This window comes from Macadamia integrifolia, chromosome 4 (genome assembly GCF_013358625.1).
Source record: "Macadamia integrifolia cultivar HAES 741 chromosome 4, SCU_Mint_v3, whole genome shotgun sequence".
NCBI lineage: Eukaryota > Viridiplantae > Streptophyta > Magnoliopsida > Proteales > Proteaceae > Macadamia > Macadamia integrifolia.
Genome location: NC_056560.1, coordinates 34,252,172 through 34,264,312, shown reverse-complemented (window position 1 = coordinate 34,264,312; position 12,141 = coordinate 34,252,172). Strand labels below are relative to the sequence as shown.

The 12,141-nt window shown below is 37.4% G+C and overlaps 1 protein-coding gene across 1 annotated transcript; it reads left to right on the top strand.

Annotated features, from left to right (window-relative positions):
* Window positions 1–3,304: 3,304 nt before the first annotated feature.
* On the top strand, window positions 3,305–11,552 carry LOC122075999 (nudix hydrolase 2-like). The gene is made up of 9 exons (XM_042641248.1): window positions 3,305–3,579; window positions 4,404–4,633; window positions 7,421–7,486; window positions 7,894–8,031; window positions 8,579–8,656; window positions 9,063–9,113; window positions 9,229–9,263; window positions 9,781–9,889; window positions 10,981–11,552. Exons 1-9 carry the CDS (start codon window positions 3,420–3,422, stop codon window positions 11,182–11,184), a joined length of 1,071 nt encoding a protein of 356 aa, XP_042497182.1. The 5' UTR covers window positions 3,305–3,419; the 3' UTR covers window positions 11,185–11,552.
* Window positions 11,553–12,141: the final 589 nt, after the last annotated feature.

The window sequence follows — 12,141 nt, the reverse complement described above, 5'->3', positions numbered from 1 at the left end:
TCGATATTACAGGACTTCAACTAAGTAGCAGAAATAATAAAAACGATTTGACTATTTTTTTAATTGGGATAGGGCAGTGACCGTGGTTTGATTTTCTCCATTTTCCTGTCCTATATAGCTAGTTCATGCCATTGTTGGGACTCCTATCTCTCATAGAGGAGGTGATACTTGGTTTTGCCCCTTTTTCAAAGATGGGCAATTGCCTACTAGGTTGGTGGTATTTTCTTTGACCAAAGAATGGTTGAGGTCTAAGTTTTTTTTTCCTAATGTAAGAAACATGTTAGACAGTTGTTTTGGAAACTTTGGCTTCACACTCGTTCCAAAATTTTCTTTCGTTGGAAAGCTTTACCTTTTTTCTTTTCCTTTTTTTTTCTTACCCGATTCTAAACGGATACGGTCTACTGGGTCATTGGGTTTGCATATGGAGTACCAACCTTCCTCGACCTTAACATTGTCCAAGAGTCTTTCTTGTGCTTCTCATCTATTGCAATCTAACAAAAGGTTTCAACAAATAAAAGTTTGGAGTGGGGGACAAAAATTTAGAACGGTGGCTAAGTTAAGGAAACCAAGAACGATGGTCACTAGACATGTTTTGGATTTTCCTAGATATTTTTTCTCTTATTATGAAGTTGTTGGTTCTCAAAAATTTATGATGTTAAGGATTATGGCTACTTTTGAATATGAGTCTACATCCTCAGTGAGCGGTGAAATGCAATGAGTATCGAATGATTGAGAGCATCTTAATACACACCTTAAGGAGCTCCTAATCATCCGATGCTTAATGCACCAGCACAGCGATTACAGACAATTTTCACACATATGAACACTAGCTTAGCCTAGCGGTTGTAACTTCAACTTGAAGAACCAACTCCTGAGGGAGTAGGTTGTAGGATCAAACCCTACCCTCAAGGATTTAGTTATTGGTATCATTGTTGATATTAGTCTCGAATAATACTGATACGATATTGATCTAGGACCGACTAGGTATTAGGATCGATCTCAACCGATATCCATACAATGCATGGATCAAAATCGTATACGTCCTCTGACTAGGGGTGTCAATTCCTAAACCGAACCGATAAAATTGATCAGACCAAACTGATAACAACACGGACCAAACCAAACCGAAGCCTTGTTGGTTCGGTTTGGAGTATTGCAACCCCAAAACCAAACCGAACCACATCAAAAACCGGATGAACCCGAAATCAAACCAAAACCGACTCAAAACCCAGAGCGAAACTGAAACCAAACCGGTAAGAAACCAAAACACTCCAAAATTCATTAAGAAAATAAAAATTTGCCTAGTTTTGTATACATTTGTATGGAAAGTCGAATCCAAATTGGATCAAAAACCAAAACCAACCCGATTGCAAATCGATTTAAGAAACCGAAGACAAACCGAAACCAAATCGCACCGAAATCGAAATAAAACCAAAATCAAAATTTCCTTATTGGTTCGGTTTCGGTTTCAGCTTTCCCACACTAAACCGACTCAACCCGGATCGAAATCGAACCGGACCGACCGATTGACACCCCTACCTCTAACATTGGCGGAGGCTAGTTTATCTGTCAACATGTGGCATCGTACACATGTACGATGGATTGGAAAAAACACAGTTTGAAATCTTGGTTTTCTCACAGCCCGCTTTAAGGAGGAAACCAGACCCTACTCCGTTCAAAACCCCATTCCAACCCACTCCATCGTTGAATTCCTGGTTTTCTTCTTCTGCTCGTGTTCGCGATGAGGGCCGCCGAATCGTCGGGAATCACAACGATTACGGCCAAGGCAGCCACAAAGAGAGGTAGTGATAACGAAGCCAACGTCGACGGCGATAACGGACCAAACCCTACTTCTTCCATTAACGCCAAGAACTGTAACAAAATCTCCAGGGCTAACTCCAAAAGAAAGGAAAAGGGGAAAGAAACAAAGAAAGATACAGTTCCCCTCTGACCTTCAACCTGGTCAGACAAACCCTAATTTTAATCCGAGCCTGCACCACTGAACCCAAGGCAAGATTCAATTCACCGCATAAACAACCCAACAATTGAGAAAGCAAAAGATCTCAAACAACAAACTACAGGTTTCAGCTCCATAGAAGAAACAAGCTCCACATTCTCAGACATCTTCCCCAGAAAACTAGAGAGTTCGGAACAAATCCAACACTTAAGCGTAAAGCAACCTCAAATCCCAAAAACTTATTCACACGATCCCAAGACACAACCCAGAAAAACCCAAAATAAGAACTAAAATTAACCTCCCAGTTAGACGGAGTCAGACACAAAACAGGACCGAAAGAACTCAACACCAAAGACCCCGTGGAAGAAATCCCTAGATCAAGAGAAAAAAAAACCCCCAAAAATGACTTCCAACCTGAAAATCTCTCACCTTGGAAGGTGAAAACATAAAGAAAATAGTAAAAATGGCAAAAACAAAAGAAGGCCTAAACTACAATGTTGGCGTCTATTCTTGGCGGAGGCTGGCGGAAGAACAACCTAGGTATTCCACCGCCAATGATGATGATAGCACTCCGGGTGGATCGGCTAAGATTCGGGACTATTACTCCGATTCATCCTCTACGTTTTGGTAGACCTGTTCCATTTTTAAAACCAAGATTTCAGACCAGTACCTTGACGATCCACCGTACACGTGGCCGAACCACGTGTCGCCATCGCAGATAACCTCCGCCAGCCTCCGCCAAGTACGAACGGGGGTTTAGTTTATCAAACTCAAAACTGCAAAGTGCAAACTGCTCTTCCTCCGCAGTAACAATAGACCATTTCCCGCCTTCGTTAGGCTATGTTTGGTATCTAAGAGAAGAAAATAAAAGAAAAGAAAAGAAAAAAGAATTTAAAAAATAAAAGAAAAGAAAAGAGAGGAAAAGAGAAATGGTAAGAAAATAAAAAGATTACGTATGCTTGGCTACCAAGAGAAGAGAAGAAAATAAAATAAAAAAATTCAAAAAATTTTGAATTTTAAGAGAGAGATAGACACATAGGAAATCATTGTGTAATCATTATTTTTTGTCTTATTATTTTTTTATATTTTCTCATGTTTTTTTGTGTTTTTGGCAAGAAAATTTTGTAGAGAGCAAAAGAAAACTTCACAATTCCTAAGAGGAATTTAAATTTGAAAAGATGAATTTTCTCTTAGGTGAAGACATAGCAAGTGCAAAGAAAAATTCTTTCACCCAAATAAAAAAGTATAAAATTTATACTTTTTTCTTTTCTTTTCTTGGCTATCAAACACAGCCTTAGTTCATCTTCGCCGCGTGAAAGCTTCCGGTGTGTTCAAAATTCAAAGTTTCAAGGTCTTTTGAACCCAGAACCCACGAAAATGTTCCTAAGAAAGGTATAAGATAAAAGATATGATAAATTCTTAAGGGTTAAAGTTTCTCTGATCATTTCCATTTGAAGAAAAGATGTTTAGATATTTTTCGCGATCTTCATTGCTCTGCTTGAAATCCAGATTTCTCTGTGTTTCCGCAAATCAGAGCTCCTTCCTTTCTTCCCCGACGACTGCCGGCGTTCAAAGAAAAGTCTGTTCCAGTGCAGGCAACTTCCGTCTTGGTGTTTCCGAAGGTATCTATTTGTATGTTTCCCTACATTTTCTGTTCTTCTTGTTTAATTCGTCCTGTTTCTTATGGAATTATTTTATCTCCTTCCTTAATCTATCATGTGATCATTTGATCTCGCATTTTGTCTGAATCATTCTAGTTGTATGCTTCCACTAATTCCAGTTGTGCATAGTTGAGGCAATCCTATGACTGCATTTTGATTTTACTGCAAAATAATTTTCTGTTATTGTTGATAAAATGCAATATGGAAGAGATCTCTGATAATTGTACTTGGATAGACTATGATTTATACTTGATTTGCTTACTGTCAGACGACTCAGACCTAACCTTATTAACTGTTATCGCTTCCTGGTCTAAAATTTCCGCTGGAACTCATACTCTTATCATCGGGGTCTTGTTTAATTTCAAATTTATATTATTAAGTTGATCTGTTCTTGTCTGTTCATTTTACTGCCAAAAAAAAAACAAGAGGATTATGATTGTCTTGCTTACTGCCGAATGTCACCTCATTGGTATTTTCTTTGGAAATTTATGCTTTTAAGATTCTGTTTTCTCTGCTAAAAGCCTTCTCTCAGGTGGGCAGATGCTCGATTTCCTGGTTGTTAGAAATTAAAATGGAGTTTTTCCAGTGTATGGGCCATATTAAGTATTAGGATTTTTTTTTTTAAAAATTTGTTTATCATGAATATGGAGTCGGTGCTTAATTAGCATAAATCCAAAAAATATTACAGAATAGAAAACTGGATATTTAGTATGGATGCACTGTGGTCTCATCTTTCTTTCATTACTTTTCTTTTTTTATAATAAATTCTCTTTTTTTAACTTTAGGTCTCAAGGATAAACCCATGAATCCACTCAATAGCAGATATATGCCACTTTCAAAAAGTTCGTCTTCAGCCAAGGAACGTGTTGTATCTAAAAATGGCTCTCAACCTGTTAAGCTACTTCATGGAGCTGAGGACGAATTTGGAGGTGTCATTGTAGACATGAAGGAACCCTTGGATTCTGAGGTCTTTGTTGCTACTCTTAGAGATTCAATATCAAAATGGAGGAAAGAGGTTTTATTCCAATCAAAATCTCTTCTCTTTTGTATATATTCTGATAGCTAGACAAAATTATTATTCAAACATCGAAGTTGTAGACTGACAGCTTTATATATCCCTTGCATCCTTCCAAATATTCTGGTGCGATTGCTAGGGTACTCATGAAGTTATTCAATGACATCGTTATTTGATCACAATACAAAGTGATGACGTCTGCAGACATTTTAGCCTCTCTCATTTGTGTACATCAAATTCCTTGAACTCTTCATATTCATTCAGCTATCTATATTTTTAAGAGAAAACCAAATGCCCTGTAAAGCCCGTGGAGTTGATATCAATACTTGTATGGTATTGAGAGTATCAATATATACGAACACTTTGATCCCTAACTTGGAAATCATTTGGAAAATATTAAGAATAGTCCAAGCTCGAAAGATGCAGATTGACTGTACTTGAGCCATTTGACCTGTCTTTCCCAATCCTCATGTTTCTCATAGACATTTCTTTCTTCACTAGGAGTTCTCCGACAATGTTTCTGATTTGGGTCTACGCTGGCTAACTTTGACATTTTATATTGAAATAGAATCTGGTGAGGGTTGACTGCTCATGGTGAAAGTGAAATGTGGTTAGAAAGCATAATAAGTCAATATTCTAGCCAAGACTATTCAACTCCATGTTTTGGTGACCTCCCTTTGAGTATTATGACTGAGCTTGTTTTGCATTTTTATAGTCGTTTCTTGACACCCTTGACTAAGTTCCACCCAAGACTGGCGTGTCATTGCACAGAAACAGTTCTTATTGCCTCTGCCTTCCTTTCTCTTTCAAACTTCTGTATCATCCAAGATAGATTCTTGAGGAAAGGCCAAATGTTAGCTCTTTTGATAATTTTGTGGGGGTTGAGGGAGAGCATGAGAGCATCTAACCTTCTTCATAGAATGCTAGATTATATAGAGAGAATGCAACAAACTACATTTGAAGAATGAAGACTCTTCACCAAGTCTAAGAAAATTTCCAAAAGTCTGCTTCATAGGGCATCAGTAAGATATTGGATAAATGAGGTTTTGAGGAGTTTTAAACTTTTAATATCAGTGGGGCTGATGCATATCAAGAGTTGAAAGAACCAAGAGCTGATGCATATCAAGATTTGGAAGAACCTAACTGCAGTTAGGCATCCTAATACCAGGACACAACCTCCTCATTCCTCCCCACAAAAGGAAGCTTGAATACTATAGTGCTTGGAGTGAACTTAAGCTGAAAATGATGAGGCTTAGTAAAGTTTCTGCAGATATTATTAGTTATCAGTTTCTTTTTTTTTTTGGGGGGGGGGGGGGGGAGGGGGGTGGGGTGGTGGTAACATCCATCGGTAATCTGGAATTGAACACTTTTATTCTAAATTTGATTTTTCTTTGCATTTTCTTGAATAAAGTGGTGCTTAGAAAATGGACTTATTATGCTTGGCCGTACTGGTTTTTCAAATTTCAATGGAAAGAATAAACGAGGTCATTCTATGTCTGTAAATGAAACATATATTGGTGATGGATGGAAATGCCTCGGTAAAGACTATCTGCACTCACATGCTATGAAATGAAGCCATTTAATTTCAGGTGATGGCCAAACACAGGCATAGTTTATTTATATTCTGTTAATAATATCTTGTTCAAGACTGAAATGCTCTGTTGATGGGATTTTGCGCAAGTACCCATTTCCTTTTCCGTAGTCTTATTTTTCTGTTTTCTCACCTATGTCCTCAACTTCTTGTTTCTATAGGCTTTAGTTTCCTAGAAGGTGTTTAGCCAATTTCAAAAGTTTGTACCTAGATAAGATTATGTGCTGTTGGCAGTGGTGGGCTTGGGTAATAAAGCAGTGGCTTAGAAAGCATAACATTCTGACAGAAGCTGGAGGAAAGTCAAGGTAGCCATGGATTTCAATATCTTCATGGTCTATCAATGCCGTACTTGTATAAAGGCGTGGAATTCTTGATCTGACCTGCCAGCATTCCTTCCCTCTCTCATTGGCCTGTGTTAGTCGTTGGGCATCTTCCTCACCCAGTTTCCCTGGTTTAGGGTGGTATACTCAACTAGATTAATAATTGATTCAAGTTTAATTGATCATTTTTAAAATGGATCTGATCTTTTGTCATGACCACTTGTGCAAAATGGTGTGTATGTAGGGGTAGGCTCTTCTAGGATCTCTTTTATGTCACAGCATGGTCATTCAAATGATAGTAATTTGGTAGCATGGTGTAGGAGGTTCCCCCCCCCCCCCCTCTTTTGGGTTGGGGAGGGGAGAGCGGTTGGTTCCTAAGCTCAGAAACAACCTTACAGATGCCACATACAGTCAATGAATTAATACTTCTCCAAAGATGCTTCAAACTTTTGGAGATTCCAGTCTTTGACCCTCCAAAGTTACAACTTTTCTCCCTCCTCCCCCTCTGCTTAATGCTTTGGTCACCTAGGATTGGCTTCGTTAAATTGTGTCCATCCCAAAATGCATGAATGCTGACAAGTATGTTTGTAAAATGCATGTTCTGAAAGTAAGAGGCCAAATTTTGTTGCTTCGAAAACATTTACAGTTTTCAATTGTTCAGTTGTCTTTGAGCCATGAGACAAGAATTACTCTTTTGCAGGACTGGTGATGTTGGAACCTGAAAGTTTGAGTATTTCTGTTGCTTAAAAAAAGAAAAATAAATAAATAATTAGTTTTCCTTAAAGATATGGATCGTCTGTATTTCATGGTTCCAATCTACTACAATATCCTAATTTTTTATGTTAGCATTGAGTAATTTCTGATACATTTTTGCAGGGTAAGAAAGGTGTTTGGATGAAATTTCCCATTGAACATGTAAATCTTGTGGAAGCTGCTGTCAAGGTATCTCAATCTAGGTCCTTTTCTCATCTTTCTTTAAATCATCTTAAAGATGTGACCCTCTATTTTACTAGTTTTCTTGATATGTTGCTTATATCTGCAGAGAAGTAACGAAGAATGCAGAGTTTATTTATGTAATTGTTTTTGGTCCTTTGTTCTCAATAGATCTTGTGTTCATCTGCAGGTCTTCTCAAAGTTGGTGACATTTATAATTTTATATGTTGTTCTTTTGTTTTCTACAAGTATATACTGTTATGATAAAATCTGATTTCGATATTGTACTTACTGAAGTAGAGTCTTATGTAGATTTTTTTTTTTTTTTGGGTTGGGGCCTTGAAAGGGGGGGGGGGGACTTGTTCTCTTAATATTGATAGGTCCCTTATATTTTAACTCATGTTTACAATTTTCAGGAGGGGTTCTGGTATCACCATGCTGAGGAAAATTACTTGATGCTTGTATATTGGATTCCTGAAACTCCTAATACTATACCAGCAAATGCTTCACACCGAGTTGGTGTCGGTGCTTGTGTGATAAATGATAAAAAAGAGGTATTACAGCTGCAGTTTCTGTCTCACAGTGTAATTAAATCAACACAAAACTCAAAGTGGCCTCTCTGCTTCTTTAATATGTATGGTGCACTCAAGAGGATTAAAAGCCAACATTTGGCAGATCCCCTAAAACACCTGATTGGATTATTGTAACTAATTAACTATCCCATCTGTCCAGAAGGGTACTAATACTATGGACCTGATTGTTATGATTACATTCAAATTGTATATAGACAATCTAATTTTTTTTTTGGTGGTATCGACCTCCATTATATCTGATTATATATGCTCATAGGAAAGTGTAAGAATTCCTCCCTCCCATCTGTACTGATTTGAGTATTCCACTTGGTTAGGTGCCAGCATTTTTGATCTCACAAATCTGTCTTTTTGTACCATGGGTCTTACAAGCCCATGTACTCATTTTGGGTTGTGTTATTTTAAATTAGTGTATCTAGTCTAGATTTTATAAGACCTCTCAGTTTTCAATTTTGTGATCTCCTTGCAATAGCCTTCTAATTTTGGATCCCCAAATTGCACTGTATGTTAGATGCTGGTAGTACAGGAGAATGGTGGCAACTTCCGGGCCACAGGTGTTTGGAAGTTCCCTACTGGAGTTGTTGATGAGGTATGTACCTCGAGATTGATAACCTTCCTTTTTCTTTTAGGCTTCATGTGGTTGGATGTGAAGTGAAGGGAAATGAAATTGAAACAAAAATAAAAAGTGAAAACTTTTGTAATCATTACCAACAATTATTGTGTAACTCACTTTAAAATTTCTAACTCTAGGAATTAAGTTTTACTTCATTGTTCAATCAAATTCCTTTGATTTAGGACATTAAGAATCAACTTGAAAGGTTTTAGTACCTTATTTAGTAAGATTTTAAGTTAGATACACAACAGTGATTGCAGAAGTTTCCATTCCTTTTTTTTTTTTTTTAATAATTTCAGTTCCCTTCATTTCCCTGTACTTGCAACCAGATAGACTTAAGAAATATGATGTTTTTTCACTATTAACTGCCATCTGTCATCAGGGTGAAGATATTTGTAGGGCAGCAATAAGGGAAGTTAAAGAAGAGACAGGAGTAAGCAATAAAAAATCTGCAATCTTGAATTTCAAATAAATGTTCAATTGTAGTATTTCTATATACATCAAAGGGTTATATCCTGCTAAAACCTTTGCCTTTCTTCATGTGGCAGATTGACACAGAATTTGTTGAAGTACTGGCATTTAGGTAAGGATGGCTTAATCTCACATTGTTCCTTATATGCATAAACCAAAAGTGATATTCTCTTTAAGAAGGTTAGACACATCTCTTTTCTTACAGTGCTACAATCCTATCCTCTATTGCCTGTTGTATAGTTCTGAAGTTCCCTTGTTAGACTTCCATACCTATGCTGACACGCTAGATACGTTTCACATTTCTGAGGGTGCGCACACGTGTGTGCATAGGCGTCATGACTTTTATGTCATATGGTAGGATGATGTAAGTTCATCCTCGGTTCTGGACACCAATTTGGCAGAATGAGAAATGACTGCAACTGACTGTATCCTGAGACGTGAATGGAATAGGCGCACACTTTCTTTCTTTTTATTTTTTTGTGGGGGGGGGGGTAGGATGGGGGGAGGGCGAGTGAGTGAATGTTTTTTGAGGTGAGTCACTGAGATTTACTTCATTAGGTTATGTAGATTCTTATCAATTATCATCTCTTTCCTACTTTTGATCAGGGATTTTTTTTTTTCAATTACAGGCAAAGTCACCAGGCATTTTTTGGGAAGTCAGATTTTTTCTTTGTTTGCATGTTGCGGCCCCTCTCTTTTGAAATCCAGAAGCAAGAAGTAGAGATCGAGGCAGCACAGGTAATTCATACTTATAATATTTTACAGCTTTTAGGTAAAAATTGGGCCCTCTCTCCATGCAAAATAAAATAAATATTTCCAAATTTCATCAATGGAATAAGTATTTTTTGGGACTTATTGGAGCTTTTTTGAGGGGGGTTTGGAAGGGAAATATTTTGATGCTTACAATGACCATAATTATGGACCGCCCTCCCCCCCTTTTTCTTCAAGTTTCAATTAATAAAAGAAAAGGAAGAATAGGATGTAGCACTTAAATTGCACTTGGGGTCCCTATTATTTGGGGGAACTATGATTTGGTCCCCCATGTTTCAGAAATTACAGTTGGGGTCCCTCAATTTTAGGGAAACTATGAGAGCCCCCTCCCCTAGGCCAGTTAGAATAAAGTCCAAGTCATGAGAACATTTCTCGTGACTTCCATGTTTCTTGAGGATGACTATTTGCACAGTCAAATAATCTCTTTAGTTAAACCCTTGATCATTGGCTCTATTCTTGCAAAGACCCTTAGTTATTATATCTGATCAATGTTGTAATTAGTTTGGAGGATTCTTTTGGTTGGGTTGCAGTTTAGAACAGTCATATTCAAGAAAATTTAAAATCCTGTGTCTTATCCCCGGATTTGGACTAAAATCTGTCTAACAGAGGAACCCTGATCATAGTTTCCACAAACATTAGATTTCCCAACCTTAGGTTTTGAAACATGATAAGAAAATCAAGTGGAGCAATCTAAAATTGGCTCTCTGATCCTTTGTTTGCCATTTGTGGCATTCATTGGGAGGACAGCTTATCAATGTTGAAGAAAGTATTCCCCACATAGAAATATATGATATATATACACATATATGGGAGAGGGATAGGTATCCGTCGATATCAAATATGCTAGCGGATAGCACCAATAGGATCACATGATGGAGTATCATTCAGGAAAGATATGAGGGTCATTTCAGAAAAAAAGAAGAGAGAGATAGACATAATGAGTGCTAGCATACTTGATATCGGCGGCATACCCAGCCTTTTCCCATATATATATATATATAAACAAAAAAAAAGGCTTAAGAAAATTCCTAACATTTCTTCTATTTTGGTTCTTCCAGTGGATGCCAATTGAGGATTATGCAACACAACCATTTGCTCAGAATCATGAGCTAGGAAAGTTCTTGGCTGACATTTGCATTGCAAAGATTGATAAAGGGTATGCTGGATTTTCTCCGGTCGTTACAGGATCAGCTTTTTCACAGAAGCCATTTGATTTGTACTTGAACTGCGGTGATCTGAACCAGCCCCAGCCATCCTTGTGACCATTCCTAGAAAAGAGTATTGTCCAAAATTTTTTTAACGCAGGGGGAGATCAATACGCTGCTAGTGTGGGATGGAATCTCTCATGCCAAACCAATGGAAGCACGGGAGGGGATGCCCCATGGTTCATGTACAAGGAATGGCCCACATTTGAGGGAGGAGAGAGTGTGATAGGGTACATGATACCGACAGCGTGAAAATCATTTTCCCTGTTCTTTAATATCAATTGTATTCCAATGTTATTGATGTATCAATTTCGTCTATAACATTCATTTTATTTATTCTTTATTTATAACATTCATTTAATATTTTTTCTGTACTTGTTCGTTATATATGATTAATGAATGACCTAATTCTAGTACAGCTACAATGCCAAAGCGGTTGGTGCTTGGTGTTTTGGACAGCTTTCTGCTTTTGGGACGATCCTTGATTCTAACTTCTTGGAACTAATGTTGTGTTTCATTGCTTCCTCTCCTCTATGGAAAGTGAGTTCGAGGGGAAAATGTAGGGATAAACATGTTTGGATGCAATCAGGAAAAAAAAGGAGGCAAAAGTAACTTGTTTTCAAGAAAGGAAATCCCTAAATATTTGTCTCACCATAACGTGAAAAAAGTGTTAGCCAAAACCCAAATTCCACACTCGTCCCCTTGGTTTTGCGCACTTTCTTTATTGTAAGGATGTGTTTGGATGCATTCTTTGAATCCATTATAGGATAATAGTATATTCCAAGAAACCATATCCAACACAACCTTAGTTTTCCACCCATGATGTTAAACATCTGGACCTATATTATTCATCTAGCGCGTATTTGTCATCTCACCTTTTCAATATCAACATTTTGTTAGTTTTGGGCACCCCATCCCTTGAAGATTTCAACTCTAAATCATGATCGAAGAGGAAAAAAACAATAACAATTATACTTTGAATTTTGAAAACATTTGGAATCCTTAGTAGACATG

Bases quoted from the DNA above. Each gene is read 5' to 3' on its own strand.
- LOC122075999 (XM_042641248.1), top strand. From the start codon at position 3,420: ATGTTTAGATATTTTTCGCGATCTTCATTGCTCTGCTTGAAATCCAGA. The intron at 7,487-7,893 runs GTATCTCAATCT...TACAATTTTCAG, and splicing joins TTGTGGAAGCTGCTGTCAAG to GAGGGGTTCTGGTATCACCA. The intron at 9,890-10,980 runs GTAATTCATACT...TGGTTCTTCCAG, and splicing joins TAGAGATCGAGGCAGCACAG to TGGATGCCAATTGAGGATTA.